Here is a 24,841-nt window from a genome sequence, read left to right on the forward strand (position 1 = left end):
AGCAGAGTATCGCTGCTGGTACAAGCAGGAGCAATATATGCCTTGAAAGCTGTTTTGCCAAACAACTGTTAATAGAGAAAAATAAACAGATTTTCTAAATATATCTTGAGGAGAAGTTGTGTTCTCTGTTGGAAAGAGGGGTTGACCTTTAGAAGAATAAAAGAGTTTTTAAAAAACAGTGAAGAGGGGAAAGTTATAGGCAGTACAATTTTCGGTGTGGCAAGACATTCACTCAGCTTACTCAGTTCACATTCACTCACAAATCAGTTTTAATGCTCAACCTCTGTTTATGTGATAAGTTCCTAAGGCTATTAATACCAGCCTTTTACCTTATTATTGAATCCTGTAAAAATAAAATTATACTCCATAATACCATGAAAACCCTTACAAAAATGTGCCATTAGACAATTCTATTGCAACACAGAAAGTCTGTAGACTCCAGGGATGTATTTCTCATGTGGTTTAATTGTTTTATCAATAGTATTTTTGACACCCATCGTTACTGAGGAAGAAAGAACATGCTAATACCATATGTTAAATAGCATATTTTAAAGTTTTGATTTCAGCACTTGACTGTTGCAAAAGTGCTTGAATATGAGTGAAATCCTTGTAAGAATGGTACTTGAAACAAATCCACAATTGAAAAGGCTTCATGTATCATTACTCTTCTCTCTCCCACTCTTAAATTAATGATTGTTTTAGTTTAGTTATTTTAAGATGGGAAATGTTTTGATAACGGAGTTTTAACATTAAAAAAATATTTCTGATAAAAAAAAAATCCTTTTATTCCCTTTACTCCAGATTCTTCTGATCCGAAGATTTATTTCTGCCTTCAGAATTACCCTCTCTTCTTAAGTGGACAGTAATTGATAGTGCACATCATGACAATTAGTCTAATGAGTCTCCTAAACGCCAAGCCTCACAGCTATCTTTAAGCTTCACATTGTCTTCACTGTAATGTAAATACAAGCTTTAGAAAGAGACTGAAAATAAATTTGATAGCAAGGGAGCCTTGTTGTCCTCTCCAAGGGGTTTCCTCTACTCATTTTTAATGAGGCCCGTATTAGTTGTCATTTGTACCTTCCCTGATGAATAGTTTGGAAGAAAAGCTTTCTCTCTGCACAGCGAAATTTGTGCCAAGTTGCTGACCTTTGCTTTTGGTGAGACCTCATTTGAGTCTTAGTCCCAAGCCCAAACATATTGTTGGATCAATCACACTGATTTTTGGCTCAGATAGTAATGCAGGGCTAATGAGTTTTGCTGTGTACACATTAACCCCAGACCCGGAGTGCTCACGGCAGGCTCGGAGCAAAACGTGCCAGGGCTGCAGGAAAGACTTTCAGTGCTGGCATCTTAACAGGAGAAGACAATTAAAAACAGTAGGGCAGTATAACAGGTTCACTGCTTGTGGGATGGGGATTTAATCAAAGCTGGAAACACAAACTGCCTTCTGTTTGGGAAAAAAAAAAAAACCAAAAAAACCCCTCAGTACCATAAAGGTGCTTTATGAACTGTGAAATAGAGAGGAAAGCCTGAATGTATAAACAGTAAGACAATGAGTCTACTACCAAAGGGAATCTGCTTTGGGAAACAGCCTTTGAATAATATTAGATTTAACCTTGTCAGAGCTTACAATCTAACGGCCATAATGGCATTGCAAGGAATTTGGGAGCACTGAGGTGCGTTGGGTTTTTTTTGTTTGTTTGTTTGTTTTGGGGTTTTTTTTATTAGTAGATACCTTATTTAGCAATACTTTAGCAAAGTTCTCCTTTATTCATAAGTAAAATTCTAAAGAACAATTGTTGAACTACCGCAAACAGCCAGAATCCCTGGTTTTGAAAGATGGTGTTTCTGATCATTTCCAAAAGCAACACTTCCCTCAAAGGACAAGATTTTGAGCTCATTTTACAATTTTAAATGTAGGGAGAGACAGTATTTTGCTAATCATCTTTATGGAGAGATAACCAAATGTCCCAATATGCACAATATCCTTGTACTGACTGTTTTCCTCGTTTGAAGGATTAGAAAAGGAAGGGTTACTCAATGACTAGTATGAAAGCAACATTTTTAATTTTAATTTAAATGTAAGCTCTAAACAACCACATGTAAGGGACAGAGAAATAGAGACAGAATAAAATTGATTTCTTCAGATCACACACAGTTTTGTGTCCTCCCCTTTGTGCAATGAAAACTGATCCATAAGGCTGAAAGACTGTTACAGCTTCAAATAGAAAATCCAGTGAAATCAAAAGGAAAAACCGAAAGTACACAGAGATCCAGTCTTTAGTGTTCATGTTAGACTTTGGATGCAAGATAGGAAACACCTGAAAGGGTCCGGGTGAGAAGGGGGTAGGAGTATCCAAAACAGGATATGCTATAAGAGCAAAGTTCTCTACAGGTATGAGGAGCTGCCCCATCCTGCATTGTTGTGGCATTGCTGGAAGGGCATTTTGGCTTGTGCAGTGAGTCTGTTCAATAGTCAGGGTACAAAAAGGGGATCTGGAGCCAAAGTGCATGTCTGAAGGATGTCTTGGGGTTTGGACCTTCTGCCCTCAATGTAGTGACTTGCTGTTGAAGACAAATGGACTTCCCAAAGGTTTTCTCAGATGTTTCTGGATTGCCTGGGTTTCAGGTGTTCCTGCAGTACCAGTAGCCCTGCTGGAAGGAAGCACCTGGGTTTTAGTTACTAATGACTGTTAGCTGCAGTGAAGATTTCTGAAACTGTGTGAACACATTGTGTTATTCTTGGAGCTTTTTCTGTTTATACATTTCTGCTGAGCAAATGCTGCTGTGCAAACATTCATTTGTTGATCTTGTGCTGAAAATAGTTGCAGACATTGACCAGAGTAGCTGTCCATGTGTAGCGTGTCTATAGCTGCTTTTTTGTACTTCATGCTGGAAATGCCAGTGATGTTTATGGTAATGGCTCTAAAAGGTTCACTTTGAAGAGAAGCCTGCTACAGGAATAGAAGCTTACCTATTTGTTTGTGGAATGAAAAGCTTGTACATTATTATGAAAATAAATAGTTTATGGTGTTGTCTCTGGCTTCTGTCACCCTGGGAAGTTTGGTGCAGGGCTCTTCAGGTTGGGGAATACATTAAAACTTCATGTTTAAACATACACATATATTCATTCCACATAAAAAAATGCTTATTATTGCTATGTTCATTGGATCCCTGAATCACAGGGTTAAAAAATACATTAATTTTCTCCCACAAAAAATTTCAAAACAGAGGTTTAAATCTGCTTGCCCAAAATCGCAGGCATGTGTTAAGAAGGCAAAGGGAACTGGAAAAAAATGGAAGAAGCTGGAAGTGTTGCAAAGAGGAGAAGATTGGAAAGGTGTTGCACAGCTTAAATGTGGCAGCGTGAGAAAATTTTATATGATGTTTTTGTCTGGTTTTGTGGATTTTGGGAAGGCTGGCTATTGAGGATGAGCTGACTTGCTGTTGGATTCTTCTTTTGCTGTTGCAAGAGCTTGAAATGAGAAAGAGAATGGCATGGATTCTGGGGGTGGTTGTTGTGACTGATAACACAATATTATGTTAGTATGAAAGTACCTAGGGTATAGCCAAAGCCAGAATGCCATGGTGTGAGATTGCAGCAGAAATAGTACCAATAGGAGCAGACACTGCTCCAAACTCTAACCATGTGAAGAGGAAGAAGGAAACATAGGACCAAACATCTGGTATGTCCCTGCTGTGATTTTTGTTCCTCTGGGACATAAGCCAAATGGATGAGTGCAGAAATACAATTAGAGCTGGGGGAAAGGGAAGAGTGGGACAGCACTGGAAGAAATTGGAAGATTCTGAGCTAGGGGAGCCTGGAGGACAGTGACAGTGGAAGGAGCAGATCATTGTTGAACTGCAGAGAGCTCTGGGTACAGACAGGAGTACAAAATGTTGAGTGGGTTGGAAGATATTGAAATCTTTTCTGCTGGCAAGAGTAAGACCAGCCTTCTCAGAACCTTTCATAGCCAGGTAAGATTAACTCTTCACAGCTGCAAGAAGACTTCAAAGAGAGAAATTCTAGCTCCTCTCTCTTATTTTCCTTCAGATTGGACTCAGAGTTTGCACTCATCAAAGGTCATGTACATCATCAGGTTCCATTAGCCCGGATACATCAAGTAAAACTTTAGTCTCTACCCTCTTCAAATAACTTGAAACAGCTGCTTGGATATTTGCAAGTGCAGGCAGAAGGAATGGGTTGTGGTTACAGGATCACATTCAAGTGAGTGAACAATTCTGAAAAACAGTGACAAGGAGGCAACCACTAACTGATAATGGTTACACACCTGTAGCTCTGTGTGGGCCTTACAGGCTGCTCTGCTAAAAAACCTGAAATATAAGAATACCACTCTCAGCAGTAACAGAGATCTCAGACTGCTTTTCTTCTAGGGAAGCAAATAGCCACCATGTTGCCTTGTGTCAGCCCCAGACATTATCAACTTAGTGCTCAGGATTCAGCAGCAGCAAAGGTTACGTGCATGTGCAGATAACAGCAAATGAAGTTTGCTCCTCTTTCTCTTCCCCTTCTATCACTCTGCAGCTCAACCTCAGCATTCCCCATCACTGATTGCCCCTGCCTCTGATGCTGGCTGGGCTATCGAGCATGACTGCTGTCTGAGGATGTTCTTATGAATAAATGATGCATTTAAAGGGGTACTAGTTATATGCATGAAAATGTTGTAATAGCTAGCCTGATTTCCATCTGGCATAACTTAGGAGTAAATCCATTGACGTCAGTAGAACTGAAGGGATATAAATATAATTGAAGTCAGACCCTATATTTTTAAGGTTAAGCCTAAAAGACACTGTAACTTACTCTCCCTCCTCCCCCTTCAAATCTTTTCTCTTTCAAGCTCTGTCACAAATTTAAATGTCTTAATTGGGATTTTGTCTGTTTCTGTCCAGTTTAACCAAAGATCTGTCAGTAAAGAATTTTAGGAGATGCAGAGGTGAAGCTCTCCTGACCCCCTGCCTATCTTTAGAAAATCTCACTGGCTGCTGGTTCTGAAAAACCGTGGCAGCAGTTGTTTTTTTCTGCCATGGTCAGTTGTGTCAAGCTGTGTATCTGTAGCTATGTTTAGTTCAGAGCACAAACATGATGCAGAAATGGAAGCTTTTTGGCAAGCAAAGAATGTGATTTTCAGCCCATTCACACAGAATGGTGTTAATTATTAGATTGTTTTCTGACAAATAGTTAATTGTGCCTGACTGTTTTCCATATGGCTAAGGAAATAAAAAAGCCAATGAGGACGGGTATTTAAAAATCCAGAAATTTTGGTATGAAACTGCTGATATGATAGCCAGTGCAATCCCATTTGCTCTACTTCCAAAATGGGTTATGTGAATATTAGCATATAACTGTGTAATGAAATACATAGTTCCCAATTTTCTTTTTGCAGTGTTACTCAACTAAATTACTTAAATTTTTTCTACCAGTATATAAGATGCTTAGGCCAGTACAAACTACAAAAGAAATCTCAATGAATAGGCAAATATTTATCTCTGTTGTAGGAATAAAAGCAAGAGAAATAATTTGTAAAATTTCCTAGTGAAGTTTTCCTTCAGGGTAACATTACTAACATTGCTAACACCAAGTATGGAATTAGGTGTAGTCACTTCATGATATTCACATGTTCCCTTGGTGATATTCATGTTTGTCTTCTTGGGGTTTCCACTTTCTTGTAGGTGCAGAAGTTACAGCAGCTCTGTGATGTTCAAGTTATCCTCAGCCAGCTTGTACTGTAAATGTCTGGCACTTGCTGGCTGGGGTGATTTATTAGCCCACAGCAGGAAAGAAACTTCCATTGATCAAAGTTGTTGGTTCATGAGATCGTATGTCTCTTGTGCCAAAAATAATTTCTCTTTGGATAGGTGATACGTTTGTTAAGAGATCTGAAAGTCTAATGCTGTTACCAGGATGTTCTTAATTTTATTAAATTATGTATCCCAGGGATATTTTTTAAATCTGAAACCTTAGTTTCTCATCCTGGCTCCACAGGTAGATAACCTGTAGCATGCAATCTGGTTATACTAACTTTGAAGATTAACTTAATTCCTCCTAAGTTTTTGTTCTAGAAGGATGCTCAGTTCTCAGTAGAATTTTCTGAAAGTAGTTAAATGCTGTAATTATTTAAAAAATATTAAACACTGAGAATTAGATAGAGAGCATTAGCTTTAAAAATTACATAGCTTACAGTATGTAATTTGCTGATATTTGTAGGATTTGGGTCTGATTGATGGCCCTAATGGTGTATTTTGAAGTAATCTAGATGAAATAACATGGCACAGCACTAAAGCCATTTGTCCTGCATGGCTAATTTAAAGCTCAGCATATAACTGGTAACTGCCAAGTAGAATATCCTTTATTTGTCTTCCTTGTGTAGCTCTGTTGAATATTCATAATTTCTATTAACACATTTAATATTTTCTTCTTCTTTTTTTTTTTTTTTCCTTTGTCATAGATAGTAGATTAATTAAAAAGGTTGTTGTTGTAAACCCCTGGGCTGTGATCTTGCCTGGTCTTGTAATATAAACAGTATCAGATCTGGGAAAGTCATGCCTCTTGGGAAGTGGCAGCTTACATCCTGACTATAGGTGGCAACCTCATAGCTTGAATACTTTTACTATAGGAATATTTCTTCAACTGCTTCTTCTGAAATAGAGTTTATGAAAGCTGAGCTCTCATTTTTATTGTATGTTCCTAGCCACAGAGAAAAGCTTGAAACTATGGAATGTCAGCAAAGCAAAAAGGCTTGATGTATCAGCAAGAATTAAAAATGTATTTTAAATACCAGGCAAACCTCAGACTGATTTTCAAGCCCCAGTTGACATCCCCAAGGGAAATTTGGCTGACTACAGTTGGTAACAGTGGTTTCCTATTAAAGCTGCTTTGCCAGTTATTTTTGCATCATTAGGGATGTGTGTGTTTCTTCATGTGCCACAGTTAGTGGTGACAGCTGTCCAGCAAATCACAGAGCAGTGACAAACTGCAGTTATCCTCAGCTCTGAACTTCCTCTCCTGCATTCTTCCCACTTACCCATTTCCTCTGTGACCACTGCTCTCCCGAAATTACTTTGGCAGGGTTGCAGTAAAGACCATCTCAAAACTACTTCTGGCTAAAAAAGCAAATTCAAGTTTTCTATTAAGTCTCTCAAGCATGTAGTGATACCTGAACTCACAGTAACCCCAGGACCACAGTGGCATGTGCCCCTGTATGGGCAATGATTTCCTCATGGTGAAATGGCCTAGGACTACAATAGAGTGGCTGAGGATTTCTGTCAGGAGAGGTTTTAAAGAACAGGCTAGACAAATCTAGGGAGTGACACAGCTGGTGAAGGAGCCAGCTCAGGAAGGCTGGAAGGCTGGACCTGTTGTTTGGGAACAGTGATGGACTGGTGTGATGTGATGTGATGGCTGGAGGCCATCTTGGGCACAGTGATCACAAAATGAGTTTTCAGTTTTTGGAGAAAAAAGGAGGGGGGTCAGCAAAACCAATAGTGTGGGCTTTTGGAGAGCAGACTTTCATTTGTTAGGGAAATTGGGTCAGAGAATCCCTTGGGAAGCACTCCTGAAGGGCAGAGGAGTCCAGGAAGGGCTGGACAGTGCTCAGGAAGGAAATCCTAAAGGCACAGCAGCAAACCCTCCCTGTGTGCTGAAAAGTGAGCTGGTGGGGATGAAGACAAGCCTGGCTGAATGGGGAGCTTTGACTGGAACTCAGGACAAAAAGTTTATGACCTTTGGAAGACTGGATGGGAAACTCAGGAAGACTACAAAGATGTTGTGAAGTTATGCAGGGGGAAAACTACAAGGGTGAAAGGCCATGTAGAACCTAACCTGGGTGCTGTGGTAAAAGACAATAAAAAATGGTCCTATAAACACACCACCAAAAAAAGGAAGACTAAGGAGAATCCAGCCCTTATTGGAGGTGGGGGAACGCATAGTAACAAAGAATGAGGAAAGAGCTCTGGTATTTAAAGCCTTCTTTGTCTCAGTCTTTAATGGTAAGACCATTTGTTCTTTGAGTACCAAGCCCCCTGAACTGGGCTAATGGTTGGAATTGATGCTCTTAGAGGTCTTTTCCAACTAAAACAATTCTATGGTTCTATGATTCTATCTACAGCTCTCTTTCTGTTAATCTAAGCATTCATATTTCTGAACCAGTGATTGGCTTGGATTGATTTCTGCCTTCCTTCTTGAAGACACAAAAATTATATTCTCAGTTTTTCAGTGGGGAAAGTGGCACTTTTGGTTGGATACCATTTGTCTTCTGTACAGATTCCTCAGAAAATGAACAAATCTCAAATAAAATAGAACTCTGAAAGGGCATAGATTTTAAATTCGCTTTTGTCTTCATTACAAAGTGAAAGAAAATGAAATGGATATTGAATGGAATATCTGTTCATTTCCTACCTTTACTGGCACCTTGGGATCCACTTGTGCCAAGATCCACCAGGAGGACCTGCTGGGTGTTCTCCCAGCTCTCCACACTGTCTGCCAAGGTGTAGCAAACTGAGTGCCTCTCTGCTGAACAGAGGTCTCTTGGAGCTCAGCTGGCTTTCTGGGGAAAAAAAATAATCCGGCCCATCAGAAAATGTTGAATATGATAAATCAAAATGATAAGTGCGTGTTTAATTTTCTCCCCCTCCCCCCCCCCCCCCGAAAAAAAAAAAAAGAAACCAAAACCAAACAGGTACATTGCTTGAGTTTCTAAGATAACTTGTGGAGGTCTGTTGTTGTGATGATGGAGGTACAGACTTTGTAGCCATTTTAAAAATGGTTTCAAACAATCAAATGGCTTTGAAGCTGACAGCTAAGTACATAAATACATTAGAAAAAAAGACAAATATAAGATTTTTTTTGTGATAAATTTAATAAGTAGATTTGAATTCCAAATTGTGACTAATTTTCACCAAATTTTTCAGAGGTCTGTGACTGCTCCACATTCTTTCAAAATTAAGTGAAATTACTAAGACTTCTAATTGAATTTTTGCTTTTTTTAGTAAGGCTTCCAGATATTTCTCAGCATGCTCAAAATTCCAGTTGATGAAGCATAGCATACAGATTTTAATTGTTTTTTGAAGGTAGCACAATTTTGTGCCAGGCATGTAGTGAATTCACTCATTTGCTCGAGGTCATTAGATGTATTGCAGTCTATCAGTATTACTGAATATTGATCAATGACACACAGACTGAAATGACACAGTATTCTGGATTGTCCTTCAGACAACATAACAATGAGAATGAAACATCTTGTTCTCTCTGTATTGCTCCCCTACTATTTTTTCTTCCAGCACTTGTGATTTATTATGACCCTTGAGTAAAGCAGTCAAATCTGTCAGTCTTCAAAAGGTACCAGTCATGATGGGCCATTAGGGAATATTAGGGAAGGCAATGTGGTAGACAAAGGCACAGAACGTCTCCTAGGACAGATTTCAGTCACTATAGTTTTAATGTAGACATTGATGGTTACCTGTCTTTCACCAAATAGACACTGTAATAATGTCAAACTGCATTTTTCATGTTTTAGCCATCATCAAAAACTGCAAGCTGCTTTCAATCAAAAGTCCACCTCCAGCATTAACATTTGATTGGATGCTGTTGAAAACTGTTCTTGAGCTGATATTTAGAAATCCACACACTTTTACTGGATTGAAAGATGACACACTTGTATCTTTTGAGGCAATAGGTATAATTACTCCTTTATCTTAATGTGGAACCCATTCAGTCAGCAGAGGTCAGAGCCAATTGCAAATTATAGACCCTTCAGGGACAGTGAGTTGAAACTATGGTGTCTGCACATGGATTCTGCTCTTGTACAATTACCAATATACCCCACTGATGATGATGTACTCCCTCAAAAAGTGCTTCACCTTGGCTTGAACAGAACACTCTGCTCACAGCACAACTCCAGCATACAGTAACCTGCAGGGCATAGCAGGGATCGGTGACTGTTCCTGGTATCCTGGAGCATACCTGTTTTCCCCACCACTGAGTAACAATAGCTGTTCTTGGGCAGATGCACAGGAGATGTGGTAGAGCTTCCAAAGCCTCCAACACAAAGTAGAATCCCTTTCCTTCTGTGGCTGACCCTGACGTGTAAAATAGCTCCATGGACTGAAGCAGAAGACCCACGAGTGTGCTATGCTCCTTCTTGGTTTTTCACAGGGCAAGCCTGGCTTACTGGAGGAAGCAGATTGCTCCATTTTAAAGGGAAGTACAGGTTTTTCCCCTAGCACTAGGTTTTTAGTTCTTTGGGGTCCAGTGATTATTTTGGAGACAACACAGATGCTCACCTCTCCCAAAACTAAGCTGCATCTTAGTAGTTTACAAGATGTACTTAGTAGGAAGTACAGTTTCTACCACATTTTAATTTTGTGATTTTTATTTAAATTTTTTTTAAACTTCAGATAGCTGCTGTCAGCAGCTTTTTGGTGATATGTTCATGAGACATACTTCAGAAAGCAAGTTTACAGCCACTCTCACGTGCAGTGTAAAGAGCCCAGACACCTCACAAATAAGTTATGCATGCACACACAACAGATTCAAAGGTGTCTGCTAATAGCACCTTCACTTCTATCCTGAATGTGTAGTTGTGAGCATGCTGGAAGAGAGATAGATTGCTGTGTGAAACACTAATGCTGGTAGCTCAAACCGTTGCTGACAGGTCATGGAGGTAAGTACTTGTGATGGCTTCCACTTTTACAGAGTTTTTTGCTTATAAACAGCAGGTTTGTGCTCACCCCCACTCCTCAGGCTTTCCATTCATTTGCTCAATCAGTACAACTGATTAGAAAAGCTTGGGGTTAATGGTCTTTCCCTCCCTTTAGTCCTCCTTCCCCTGTGCCTCTTTTATAAGCGGTACTGAAAATGTGACCTCTGCCAGTCCAGGTTTGTTCCCAGTCAAGTTGTCTTTGAAGGTCAGTTGAACTCTAGCTGTCCACTATCTTCTGATCAGCCTCAGTGGCCAGTGGAGCTGTCCTGACCTTCCTGTGTGTCTGACTTGCATCTGTCCCTGTGACTTACAGGTTGGCCACTGCCCTTGAGTGATAAAATGTCCTCTTACCTTCCCTGTTCTCCCCTGGCAATTTCTGAGAAGCAATAAAAATGAGAACAAGAAAAGATAGCAAAGTGCAGGTTTTTCTACAGAAGTAATTTGGTTCAACACTATCACTTCAGGAGTGGTCCTTTGCTATTTGCAAAGCTTCGCTATCATAAATTACCACTACTCTAATTTCACACAGTGCTGTCATGGTCTGAAGTCACTGCTACAGAGGAAAATGCCTGAAGAGTTATTAGAAAAATTCCATCTGACTTCACCAAACTCTGGAACAAACCTCTATAGCAAAATTGGGATCAGGCATTCCTGTTTGGCTGTAGGAAAGGTCTCAGATCACTTGCCATTCTTGCAGGGGTGAGTTCACAGCACTTAGGTACTTTTCTTGCATTTAGATGTCTTTGGATATGAGCCAGAGCTGTTTGAAAATCCCATTAGTCTAGAGAGTAAGGACATTGTTTGAAAATATTGCTGTGTTGATGCGTTCGACTGTGTTCATTTTGGCAAAAGTTGGCTTGTGTCCTGTCATTTTAAAGGATAATGAGAGGGAGTTCAGACTTGAACAGACAGACCTGTCTTGAGAAAGAGTTTGTTGTCCATGCTCAGCAGGGCCTGTCACTGGGGCTGTCAGTGCATTCCTGGGCTCTGCTCAGGGTACTGCAGGGCTTGGATCAGTGTGGTCCCTGCTGTGGCTCCCCCTGACCCACCTGGATCTGGCTGCTTGCACAGCACTGGTACCCTGGCCAGGAGCCTGCATCACTCACTCATAGCTGCTCACTGCTTACTGGAGGCAATCTGGTGCCCTTTGGGGAACTTTCTTGTGCACATTGACTTTAATCCAGATCTGATAATGGCACAAGCCACCTTTGAACCATCGCTGAGATCAAAAAAAGAGAAAAAACAAAAGCAGACACGTTTTCATTACCTTTTTTAAAAATCCTAAACAATGTGCACATTATTTCCTGTTTAAAACTACAAAGCTTAGCAGCAAAACACATCTCATCTGCCTGTGGTACAGGAGGTGTTGATATCCCCTGCCTACGGCTGTCACTTACACCCACTCCCGCATCACAAATTGCCTCCCATCAAAAGAGCTCGCGCAAATATCAACGTTGTTGCATATGCTGGGGCTTGCAGGATGTATTTCTGCATCCCTACTGTTCATCTTGCAAAAACCCTTTTCAGTCCCAGCTGTTATTTTCAGGAACTGACAAGTGGGTTTCTGTAAATTAATCAAATTTATTCTGAACATGGATGTAACCCTTCATCAAAAGACATTGAAAAGGCAAGAAATACATAGCAGAACATATCCCAGCCTGTGTCAAATCTGGCTTGTCAGCACAGAGAGATTTTAAGGAAGAGGTAAAATAGCAAGAAAATTTTTTCTTGGTTGCTCCTCCTGTGCTCAGTTAAGAGGATCGTGTAGGTCTGGGATTTAGGAGGAGGTGTTGGAAAAGGGGGTTAAACAAACCACTTACTGTAAACATAAACTTGCTATCTTCACACTGGTCTCTGAAAAGACACATTTTGGATACTTGCTGCAGTGGAGTCTGCTGGCAGTTTATAATTTGTTTACTAAACAGGGAATGTAATTGAAATGTCATTGAATTGAATTTTTGAGGTAACAAAAATATAAAACAGCTTTTCAGAGTAGACCAAGGCCTCTAATTTAATTATCTGGAAGCCTCACAGATTAAAAATATTTTTTTCATCCATTCCTGACAGTTTGAAGTAGATGAATAACTGAAATCCAAAGAAAAAAACTTCTGAAAAGGAGACCTGGCAAATGAAAGAGCAAAGGTCCAAACGGTTTGTAAAAGGATTTATCTCTACTGAGATGCCCATTGTTTTTACAGCAACTAATTATATGTGAAAACTGTTAAAGGTTTGGAAGCTGTGATACCCATTGGAGGGGGCAGGGGTCCCCGTCACTTCAGGCACAACAAGCTGGCTCCTTTGAAACACCACGGGGTACCAGGGGAGTTACTCCTTAAGGGTACAGCTGTGAGCAGTGGTCAGGAGAGCAGCAGGAGCAGAGCAGCCATACAGGTAGTGTTGAGCTTGTGTCACCACTGGCAGTCTGTCCTTGACACCACCGATCAGGTCCCAAAGCACAGCCTGGCACTGCAAAGACAGCCAGAGCTCAGGCATATCCTGGGTGCTGTGGGGTCTGGCGTGTCCCACCCTGTCTGTGCTGCCTGTGTCCTGCACTGAGACGTGGTTGTGCCAGCCAAAGGCTGATGGCCAACTCTCCTTTTAGCTGCTGGAATCCAGCAGCTGTTCTTGCACACGTTTTGAGTGCTTCCACATCTGTTCCCACAGTGTGTGTCCCAGGAGCACAGACTGCAGTGTCCATGTGGAAACATAGAACATTTAACCTGACTCTGCAGGGGAAGTCTGTGTCTGAGCAAGTCCTGAACACAGGTCTTCTCTGGTGTCATCCCAGGCTCAGCCATCATATTACTATAAACAAAAAAAAATAGATTTTATCCCTGCAGCACATGAATTTGGAAAGGTAAACCAAAGAAGTGCATAACGGGAAAAAGTGGCATTTTCACTTAATGGGGTGAGTAAATGAGGAACAAAGAGGTTTGGAGTAGCAAAAATGATTCTTCACTGCACTTGGGTTATTTTCTTAGAAAATGTTCTCCCTTTTCAAGTCTGTGTTTTAAGACTTTGATCTAGGGGCACAGTATGTCTAGAAAACAAAAAAAATCAAGTTTGCTTCTGGTGTAAACATTCACACCTTCATTGACTTCAAGTGGAATTTCACCTGGGAATACAAGCAGTGATCCCAGTGACAAATAGAGGGAACACTGGTACCTATTGTTTGGAGGTACTTGAGCAGCACCCAGAGCACCAGCAAAATATTTGCTGATTCATTTTGTCGCGCAGTACTGACTTTTCTTTTCTGTAGTTCATCTAGAGTTGATCTAACAATTTTGACTTTGAAAAAGTTTGAAAAAGTTTGAAAAGTTTTTTAGAGTGGATGGTGATTTTATTTGTCTGCAACACAGATCAATGCACTTTGAATTCTACATGTGCAAATGGGAACTGGAGCGAAGAAACTGTAGTGCAAGTGCCATAATTCTGCAAAATTCTGGCTAAGGGGCTGGCCATAATCATTATCTAAAACCATGCCTCTAAAATGTATCTTAAATTATATTTAAGTTTACTCTTACACAGTCATTTCATGTTATCTTTATGGTATGTCAGATATTAAACCCTTTAAAACTTGAACAAATCCTTCACTTAGCTGCCCAAAAGCAGCATGTTTTTTGCTTCTGTTTTGTAATTTGCTATTATACCCATGCTTGGTATGACACCTGTTGATCTGGATCAATTTGCCATGCTGATTTGTGATGGATGTGCCCTGTAGGCTAATGGTATATTTGCAGCCTCTCTTCTTTCTTCGTAAAATTTGCTATTACCATTTACAGGACAGCATGTTCTCTTTGACACCTTCCAGAAGTGCCAACTGCCTGTTGAACAGCATGGCATCAGCTGTTACAGCCTGATCCAAATCCTACAAAATAAGGGAACAGTGATGCAATTCAAGGTTTTTAAGGAAAGGCAGTATCTTTTATTAGATCAGCTGCTACAGTTGGGAAAAAAACAGACAGGCTTTCAGGCACACAAATCCTTCTTCAGGTCTGAAATAGCAGCAGTGTTGCTTGCACAAGCATTCCTCATCAGTGAGGCAACTATGGTCCCTGTAAGGTTTAAAAACTGTGCTTAAAAGTGTGTGTATTGCATGGCCCTTCTCACTGGGGAGGGCTTCAGAGCAGCACACAGGCAAACATCATTCGCCTCCTCACCTCTTCCCAGTACACACCCTACAAACAAGAGATGCATCCTACAAGGACAGGTAGTGTAAGGTCACTTATTCTTGAGAAGAATCTTCAATACCTTATGACCAAGGCACATCTTCCCCACAGTCATCCTGCTGTTGGGAAGGAGTGGGGCAAAGCTGTGGGCTTCACAGTGCAGGTCATTAACTTGAGGATTCATGCTGGAAATTCTGTCTCCTAACATTTACAGCTGTCCAGCAAAGAGTTGTGGGACCAGCTGGCAAAATCAGTTTTATTCTCCTTCTTGAAATTGCTTTACAGGGAACAGTGTTTCCCAAAGTTTCTGAAGTCACTGTTGACTGACCAGGCACCTGATAGCAAAACACATGATTGAAAATGCTACTCAGGCAAGATGGTTCTGCAGAGAAGCTGTGAACAGCTTTCCATAATCTTTAGATTGATTGTGGTGACAGAGATTTCACATTTATCTTCCTTTTTCTTTTCTGAAAATCTTCAAAAGTTTGTGCTAAAGTCTTTCTAGTTAAAGAACACATGTGAGGTGGTCCAAAATCAAATGTTAACATTAACATTTACTGAATGTTAACCTTAACTGTGACACTCATTTCTGTATTCCCATGCTAGGAACTGGGGTGTTGACTGTTGTAAATAGCTGTGGTATTAAGAAGCTGAGGATGCTTTTTGTTCATTTGAATATTTTCATGGTGTATGGACTGTGAGAACTCTGGATTTTGCATTATTTTGTGAGTGTAGTAATAGGTGTGTTAATTATGTGGCTTCTCTATTCGGCCCTATTAAAAAATGACAGATTGTGTTTCAAGAAACTGTCACCACAAGAAAATTGTAAATAAGTATTAATGCTTCTGTAGAAATTGAAAGGATGAACTGTTTATGACTTCAAGAGGCATGAACAACCAATGAGGAAGTAATGCTGTAAACAGGAATGATTATTGGAAAAGCTTAGTTCAGAGGGAGAAAGACATCTTAAAAATTACACAAGCCAAAAGTCCTAGTTTAAGATCTGCTTTTGGGCATTGGTGTTCTGATATAGAGGTGTGTTACATCAGTCTTGAAAGCCTTTTAAAGTTTAGAAATTTGTGGGAGCCTGTCTTTGTATAAAATACAAGGGTTTCAGATGTGGTTCTGAATTATCATACCTGGGTGTGCCACTCCCAGCCTGGCCAAACTTTGATCCCTTTTATATGTTTCTCCACCCAACAATGTGCCCAGTGACACATGCCCATGGCAAGTAGGCTGACATCAACCACGGAATAGCACAGACAGCTGCTTCTCTATCCCAGAAGAGGTTTTAGTGGAGGAGTCACAAAGACAAGCAGATTCTCTGGTGAATTTCAGAAATTGTTTCATTCCTTTTAGTACCCAGCCAAGATGTTTGTGTTTGAAAGCACGGCTGTTGTGAGTGTTACTGTGGACCAGTGTTTCTTTTTCTTTGCGTGCACCAAAAGGAAAATGATTAGTTTGTCAGTGAAAGAGCTTCATTCTTACTTGAAACAAAGGTCCTTTCATACTCCCAACTATTTTAAGACACTTCTATGCTGCCAGAGTGGAAAAAGTAAAAACCAGGATCCATACTTAGTTCCCATAAGAATAATTGTGTTGCCATATGGACATCACAATCTAATCTGCAGAATATAATTCCACATCTGGATTCTGTAGCCAGTAAAGGGCTCTGATGCTCTCGTCTTTAGACATCTTTGACAGAAAGGTTTGAAATGTGAAGGCAGATCCATCACAAGTCTATGCTTGAGATCAACACCACATTTAGGTTGGATCTCTTTATAAAGGCATTTCTAAAACCGGAAGAATAGTATGAAGGAAGGAGAAGCAAAACAAAGAACTGAACTGCTGAGGAAAAGAAGTATCTACTCCCAAACCACTAGCTTTTGCTACCTATAACTCATCTTTAATAGTGATGATGTTGCAGCTTTTTTAAACAGAAACAGCAGTAGCAGTGTCCAGGACTCAGGTTAATGTGCCAGCTACACATGAATGGTGCACCTTATAAATACACATTTAAGGTCCTTTCATGCATACCACAGCTAACTAACAGCCAGCTCCACCTCAGTGTTCTTCCAATACTGCATTTATGAAGTAGCCTGTAGTAAAGGAAGGCTGGAAATGGCAGCGGTAATGGTAGCAGCAGATGACTTTGCATGTTATTCCATTTCTGCAGCATCTGATTATAAATTCAGGTGGGAGATGTCAAAAAGCCAGAGAAGTAAAACTCTCTTGTGTTAATTTTCTCACCCAGAACTCAACATGTTTGTCTCATCTGGCTTTGAATGGTGGTAGCTTTGTCTCTTGTTGTTTCACTGAGGCTTTGCTCTTTTCCAGGTGCCAGGAGACAATGAGAAGCACTGGAAGCCAGTGTTAGTGGTTTTGACAGAGAAAGACCTCTTAATATATGAGAGCATGCCACGGATGAAGGAAGCCTGGTTCAGCCCTGTGCATACCTACCCCCTGCTCGCCACCAGGTACCTCTGCTTTTTTATCATGACAACTTTCAGGAGCAGTGGGAACAGCTGAGTCAGCCAGCAACGGGTATAGCTGGTACACAGCTCTAGTCACACTTGAAATGTTGTGGTTGCAGAAGCAGGTTCTTCTTCAGTGGGCTGCTGTGCTGAGCTTAACTCCTCTCTTCTCCATTTCAAGTTCTGGCAGAGGCTGAAAACCAGAAACAAACTGGGATTTTGGATGTGGCCACTTGGCCTGGATACAGAGGCAGGAGTGCTGAAAAAGCTGAGAGCTCAATCTCCTGAGATTCCTATCTCAGTGTGCAGACCTGTGAGCTTGGCAGAAACACTTTGACTTCCAACTGCTCCTCCAGGCTGAAAAAAAGTGAACTTGTTGCTCTGAGTTGAATGTTCTGGTGTGGCAGTCCTGCACCACCAGTCTGGGCCTTTTGGAGGGTTCCGTATGCGATGGAGACACTTTCAGCACAGCTTCTGTTCCTGCTCTAGCAAATTAATTCCTGGCTTTTTTTTTTAGCTTAAAATGGTAAACTTGAAAGACACATTCTTGAATGTAGGTTAGAAATAAACATTTGCATTATTTTGAAGGTATCCATTAACACTAATTCAGAGAGAGCTTTCCCATGGTTGCCTTTATGCAGTGGAAACTGTGCTTCTTGATGTGAATCTTAATCATGTTTTTCTGCCAGTATGGTCAAAGGGCTTGAGAAAGAGCTGTTGTTCCTTGTTTCAGCCTTGCTACAGGCCTCTATTATACCCTTTTCAATGAATTCTCATTCAGAAGGGCTGGTTGCCCTGGCCAGAAGCAGTGGGTCTCTTGCTGCACTCTCATTAGTTAATTTTTGTTCTCTGTCTCTCCCCAAATGAACTGACGCTTTGCTGCTAAGTCATTATATTCAAAAAATAAAAATTGAACTCATGGATTTACACTGATGATTGGTTGTCCCAGCCCACCTACTCCTGATGGGGCTTTCAGATTTCCTGGGAAGCTGCCTTCTGACTCCCCTTTGTTACCCTAACATGGGGTGAGAGACCAGCTTTGCAGCTCCCAGTCTGCTGCATGGTATGGTGCTGGATGTTGACAATTCTAGGTGACAAGTGCCTGTGAAAACTGGGTAAAGTATTGCAGCCTGTGTCCAGCAGTGTCATTACACCTTAGAGTTTGAGAAGCAATAGCAGAAGGTAATGCATTTCCTCCCCTTGTTTTTTGGGGTTTCATTTTTACATGAGCTCAAATCCTCCTTAAAGTGACTGGGTATCTTGTAGTGTACCTTGCCCCTTTCTGGCCACACGTTGTCATGTGTAAAGACAACTCCTTGCTGAGTATCACCAGCTCCCATCATCAGTGAGACCAATTTACTGCATCAAACAATCTAATTCCACATCCTGGGGCCTGTTACTTATTTATTTTTTCTTAAGAGGTCACATTAGATAGCAGACAGACTTGCCTTGGGTGGGGATGATCATCTCCTTGCCTGATGGGATACCTTCCTGAGTGGAAAAACATTGGTCTTCATGCCAGAGGGAAATGAGAAGTTGCACAGCACATATGTCAGGCTGCTGAAGGGTCTTTACAGACTGGGAAGAAAGCAAGCCAGGATGGTCTGCAAGAAAGCCAGAGTGCAGTTTAGAAAGGACAGGTGCAAAGTTCAGTGCTGGGAAATAATCATTTCTGCTATTTTGGGGTAAAATATGAGCAACAAAGTAGTTGCTCTGTCAGAAAGCACCTGAGCACTGTAATAAAACTGCTTGAATCCAAGATGTTATGTTTTTGAGAGGGGTAAATTAAGACAATCATCTTGGGTTATAGCAGAAGTGTTTCATTTTGGGCAGATGTAGTAATCATATCTAACTGCAGAGAACGAGTAAAGCCTCAGGTGATACTCCATGTTCATGAGAGGCATTGCACTTCCGAAAAGATGCCAGTTAACTGTGGAAGGTCTAGAAGAAAGCAATGCAAACATGTAACACAGAAATACTATCAGGAGGGGAATACTTAAGAAACCTTAGTAGGTTAATCTAGAGAAGTCCACGGAAAACATGTCAATAATTTTCAGATGTGAATATAAGACACAAGGAGGACAGGGGAGTATCTTTTCTAGATCCCTCCTGAACACAGCAGGACATAGTTGACTGCACTTGTGGCAGGGAATTGGTGAGGTACTGGTTTAGATTCTCTGGGAAAGGTGTGCAATCCTCATCACTGAGGACACCGAAAGATGGGTGACACACAACACAGTTAGCCCTGCTCTGTGAAGGAGGATGTGCTGGGTGACCTCCTGACAACCATGCCAGCCCTATTTCTGTGATTTTTTACTACTATCACTGAATATAACACCCAGATAAAAAGACAGCAGCTATACAGAGTTTGGTGTTCAGAATGGAGTCACAATGTGATAAATAAACATATACATATATACAGCAGATTCCATAAATTCCTTAAATCAGATTCCCTAGATCATTACACCTCCTGTTTTGGATGATTTTGATTAAAACCCTGCAGGGTCCTGCTTTTATGATCTGCCACAGTGGCTATGGTTATAGCGAAAAAGTACAGTTTTCTGTTGGTATTGACTGCTGTGTTCATTCTCAGTCAGTGATTCCCCTCCTCGTGACGAGTTTTTTAATCCCCTCTGTGCATTGCAATTTAGAACTTTTCGCCTGGAAAGTTTGCAGAGCACATGTTGTAATCTTAGCTGCTCCCATCTTTCAGATTTTTATGAGTCCTTGGGAAAACATTTTTGCTTAGCTAATGCATATTTGAAAAGCTGCTGAAACTGGAAAACTTCAGTGCCAGATACTGTACAGAGTCATGCTTAATCTACCCAAGACATAATGAGCAGAGAAAATTGGAAAGTGGTAGAAGGATTACAATCTTCTCACAGTCCTTTAACAGCAAAATTTCAACGTGCCCTTCTTGTTTGTTGATAAGTTTGCCTACAACCTATGGATGCCATTGAGACCTAGAAGTATTTTCTAGTCAGTCTTTTCCAGCTTTGCATAGAATATAAATAATAGCTCAAATAAAACTGAGATCAGATTTAAGTTGTTCCCTTAAATCTCTGCATGGGAAGGCACAGCAGCTGGCACACAGCCCTGACTCCAAGGACCTTTTTGTCATAATCTCTGTTTCAGTATTTCCTTATGCCTGAATAACAGTGCCTCCCTCTAGCATGGGAATGGGGCTTAAGTAATTAGATCTTATATGTTTGCAATCAAATTCCATTATCTATCATAGCCAGATATGAAAGGAAGGGAAAAAATAAAGCAGCCCATGTTGGGCTCTGATTAAAGATCAGGTAAGAAGCTTTTGTGTACAGCCGAGGTCTGTAACCGGAAAGTATTAAAGCAGTTTGATAGCTAATGGCATGGAAAAAATGGGGAAGGAGTTTGGGCCCTGATTAGTCATCTGGGCAAGTGGGCAGAGGGACAGGCAGAGAGCACAGGGTGCCCTGAGAATCCCAAGAAGGTGTATGAGGTGCTATGCAAGCTCTCTGCTTGTCTTCCCAAGGCAGTCAGGGAGGCTGTGGGTGCCTCCGTGCATAGGTTTTCAAGAAGTACAGCCATTCCAGCGCAGGTTTCCAATGCTAAGTCAGGGTGCTGTAGGAAAGATCAGATGGCAGTGATGTTCTAACCAGCAGAGCTGCACCGGTGTTGATGCACTTGTTCGTGGTCTCTTCTGAGCTAAATCTCAAAAGCTGAAGGCTTCCTTTGAATTTCAGTGCTGGTTTCAGTGTCCTTTCTGAAGAGACTATTAGATCTGGCTGTAGCAGTAAATTGTTGAAACTCTTCCCATAGCATTAGGATGAGACGCAGGTCCCAGTGCATCTCACCCTGCACCAGCACTTCATGTAAGACCATACCCATCTTGCTATCATGCATTTGCAAAGAATAAGGTTAAAAAGGTCCTCGAAATACAGAGAGACGAGGCAGAAACGGGAGATTAGCAGTGTCTCCCTGCCTCCCTGGAGCGTGCGGGGACACCCGGCCGTGCCCAGCCTTCTCCTGCCCTCTCGCGGCTCCGCCGGTGCCCGCAGGAGCCTCCGGAGATGGGCATCAGTTCTCGGGCTCCGGTGTTCACAGATTCCCCCAGAAAGCTCCACGGAGCAGAGGAACCTTCAAGGGCTTGGGTGAATAATACAAGAGCCGGACCGGGGTTCTTCTTCGGCTCTGAGGCGCAGCACACACCACACACACCTTCTCCCCTGCGGTCAGGGTGATGGGAGGCAGGAGGGGAAACCTTTCTATTTTTTGCCTTTTAAGAAATCTCTGTGGTCTTTAGGATAAAACATCTTCTATTAAATGGGTCACATTAATGCAACTTTATTAAAGCATGGGAATCCTTTGACCTGTACCCAATACATCAGTACTGACAGCTGGTACATAAATACTATCAAATGTCCTCCTGCATGTTTGTCTAGTTCATGTTTAAGTGCGTGACTTTCCAATGCATGATCTGGAGTTTCTTGTTGGAAAAGCATTTTTAAATAGTGAGACTGGATTTTTAATAATGAGATAATAAGAAAAGGCAGGCAAGAATCAATATTCATGCTTGATGTGTTCATATACTTTAATTTGTAAAGTACATCTTCATTCTATCCATTTGCTGAAAAACCTACAATACAGTACTATGGATACAGCATGAAGGTGTGGGGGAGTGGATGGTGGTGCTGTGTGTTTTGGAAGGAAATCAAACATTGGAACCATCTGTTTGTTATGTATTCAGTAACATAAGTAATAGAAAATGATTTTTAGTACAGCTGAGGAGCACTGCATAAAGGAGAATGCAGGAAAAAAAGGTGGAATAGTTTTATTTCTAATGACAAACTTGATGTGATTTTCCAGGCTGCTTTTCCACTGCCCAGTAGCCAAAGGCAGCATGAGAGCAGTGGCCGTGCCTGTGCCTGGGTGACCGGACAGGGACAGACAGCAGCAGGTGTCACTGGAGATTTCAGTTCCCTGATTCCTGCCTTAATTATCAAGATGTAGCTTCCCCTCAGAGTTTGCACCCTCTCACACCAAATGAAAGCGAATTAAAATTTTTGGGCTGTTTGTTTGCCACTCAGTCCCTGGCTGCAAAATCTGCCTGTAGTACAGATAGGAGGCCCTGAGCATCAAAGCTGAGTGGGGCATTAACTCAGCCTTTCTAGAAGGAAAACAGCCCTTCTTGTCCTGCCCAGACAGGGCAGAGCATCTCTGACCAGGATACTCTGTGTCACACTTCCAGGAGCTCTTAGGACCATAAAATCAATGGCGATGCTTAAAATCAAAAGAAAGTTTCCATGAACATGAGCCTGAACAAATCTTGCAAACCTTCTAGTGGAGTATGAAAGAGGGGTGCATCTGTTTGCCACAATGTGCATCCCAAATGTCAGCATGGACTGTCAGGGAATTGGGGAAAATTTCAGATGACCTGTGGCTGGTGTTTCAAAAACTGAAAAGCTTTTTCTTTCCTTTCTGCTTTTTCCTTTTCTACCTAAACATCCCTGTTTGGTGGCTTACCCGTACAATGTCAGCCAACAGGCAACTATTCTTGCTGATGCAAAACAATAATTGGAGAGTAAATTAGTATTCAGTAGATTAGTTTAATCTAATCTAATGTTTTATCCTTTAGCACAAGTGTTCTACTACCATGCCACATACTTTATAGACTCCTATGAAGTATATTGTTTGCCTATAGAAAGAAAAACAGAAGGCACAAGACAGAAATAAGTTTTTCAGACAAATTTCATTTTGTGTTTGCCTCTGAGGGTTGGTCTCTGAATCTCAGAGTGATGATCTCCCCTGGATTATTCTTTTTAGATGAATCAGTGTTGTGTCCCTGAGTGAATTCTGTGTTGACTGTCCATACTTTTAGAGGAGGAAAAAAACCAACATAAAAGGGCAGATTTAAGGAGGAATTAATTTTTATGAGGTATTGATTTTCTCACTCAAAAATATTTCCTGCGATCTTTGTTTGTCCAGATGAACAAACCTTTCCTGGCCACAGGAGATCAGCTATTGATGCTGGGCAAAAAAATGTTAATTGCAGACAAATGTGAGAGAATTTCAGATTACAAGTAGCTGCAACATTTTGCATTTTACAGGTTCCTTATGGGAAAAGTAAGTACAAGACAGTACTTTGGTATCTACATATTCTACAGAGCTTCATACTTTATTCAACAGTATTTATCATTGAATTTGACAGCAGATGTTTAAGCTTTAGAGCAAATGCTGCATTACCATGGAAGTTGGATTCAGCTGCCTCATCTGAGTCAGCACTTGTACCTGTGGACCAGATTCCATCACCACAGACCAGTCAAGGACATCTCCCAGTTCTTCATCCAAAGGGATGTTTTGTACAATTCATTAAGTAATTTTGAGACATCTATGCCATCACCTGTTGTGTCCAGCTGCTTCTGTGCTTACTGTCTTGGACCTTCACTCTTCTGAGAGAATATAGAGGAGATGCGAGTTCTCATGCTCCCAGCCACGTGTCTTAGGAATGTGCAGAGCTCAGCTCTGTGGGGGAATGTGCTCAGGTGGGGATTTTGGTGCAGTGCACTGTTGTTAGAATTTCCTGATGTGTTTTCAAATCCAATTGCAGGTTGGTTCATTCTGGCCCGGGAAAAGGCTCACCGAAGTCAGGGGTGGATTTGTCTTTTGCAACACGTACTGGTACAAGACAAGGGATTGAAACTCATCTGTTCAGGACTGAGACCAGTCGAGACCTCTCATTGTGGACGAGGAGCGTAGTGCAGGGCTGCCACAATTCTGCAGAGCTCATCACAGAAATCACCACATGTGAGTAACACCTGCAGCACCGCCATTTCCACACCTCCACACACTTCCCATGACACTGCAGTTCAAGTTCCTTCTGCTAGGGGTGATTTATTTAAAAAATCTGCATGTATAGGATTCTACTTGTTTAAAATACTGTCAGGTTCTGAGCCACCCCCAGCTGCTGTGGTACCTGTGTCCAGTGACACACTCACTGTCATGCTGAATTTTGGGTTTGCTTTCAACATGTTGTTTCAGAAACGAGTCTGCAGTCAGCCATGTAGGCCTGTATGTCACAGAGGAGTGAGTGATTTTCAGAGGTTTTCCCAGAAACCCACAGAAAAGAGCATTTTTCTGAGATTCAAGAAACTCCTGTGTGAGCCTAGCAGGAGTTTCTCCTGCAGAGGGAGGAGGCAGAAGAGGACTGGCACATTCATGAGTGGTCATTTATTCACCCAGCTCTACACACTAGAGTAGAGTAGAGAAAAAAACTACAAACCAGCCTAATAACCACATTTTGATGGGTAGTAATTTCCTTCCCTCAACATCAGGGTGTCATTTCTCAGCGCTTCTGTACATGCAGAATCGATTGGAATAAAAGTACTTGGCTGCAGATGCTCTGGAGTGATGCCTTGTTTGGCCAGGTAGCCACAAGCCTGAGCTGCCTCTGAGGTTTGAGGCTGGGCCTTTCTCTTGAGTGCCCCCAGGCTTTGCAGCC

At 41.4% G+C, this 24,841-nt stretch overlaps 1 protein-coding gene across 1 annotated transcript in view; it reads left to right on the forward strand.

Annotated features, from left to right (window-relative positions):
- Positions 1 to 24,841, forward strand: part of SNTB1 (syntrophin beta 1) — a 112,973-nt gene that overhangs the window by 81,151 nt on the left and 6,981 nt on the right. Inside the window, exons 4-5 of the mRNA XM_066176701.1 lie at positions 17,228 to 17,367; positions 23,951 to 24,147. Of these exons, the coding sequence (XP_066032798.1) occupies positions 17,228 to 17,367; positions 23,951 to 24,147 (337 nt within the window). The remainder of the gene's footprint in view (positions 1 to 17,227; positions 17,368 to 23,950; positions 24,148 to 24,841) is intronic.

This window comes from Chamaea fasciata, unplaced genomic scaffold (assembly GCF_029207755.1).
Source record: "Chamaea fasciata isolate MVZ Bird 193981 ecotype frontalis unplaced genomic scaffold, bChaFas1.0.hap1 SCAF_1, whole genome shotgun sequence".
NCBI lineage: Eukaryota > Metazoa > Chordata > Aves > Passeriformes > Sylviidae > Chamaea > Chamaea fasciata.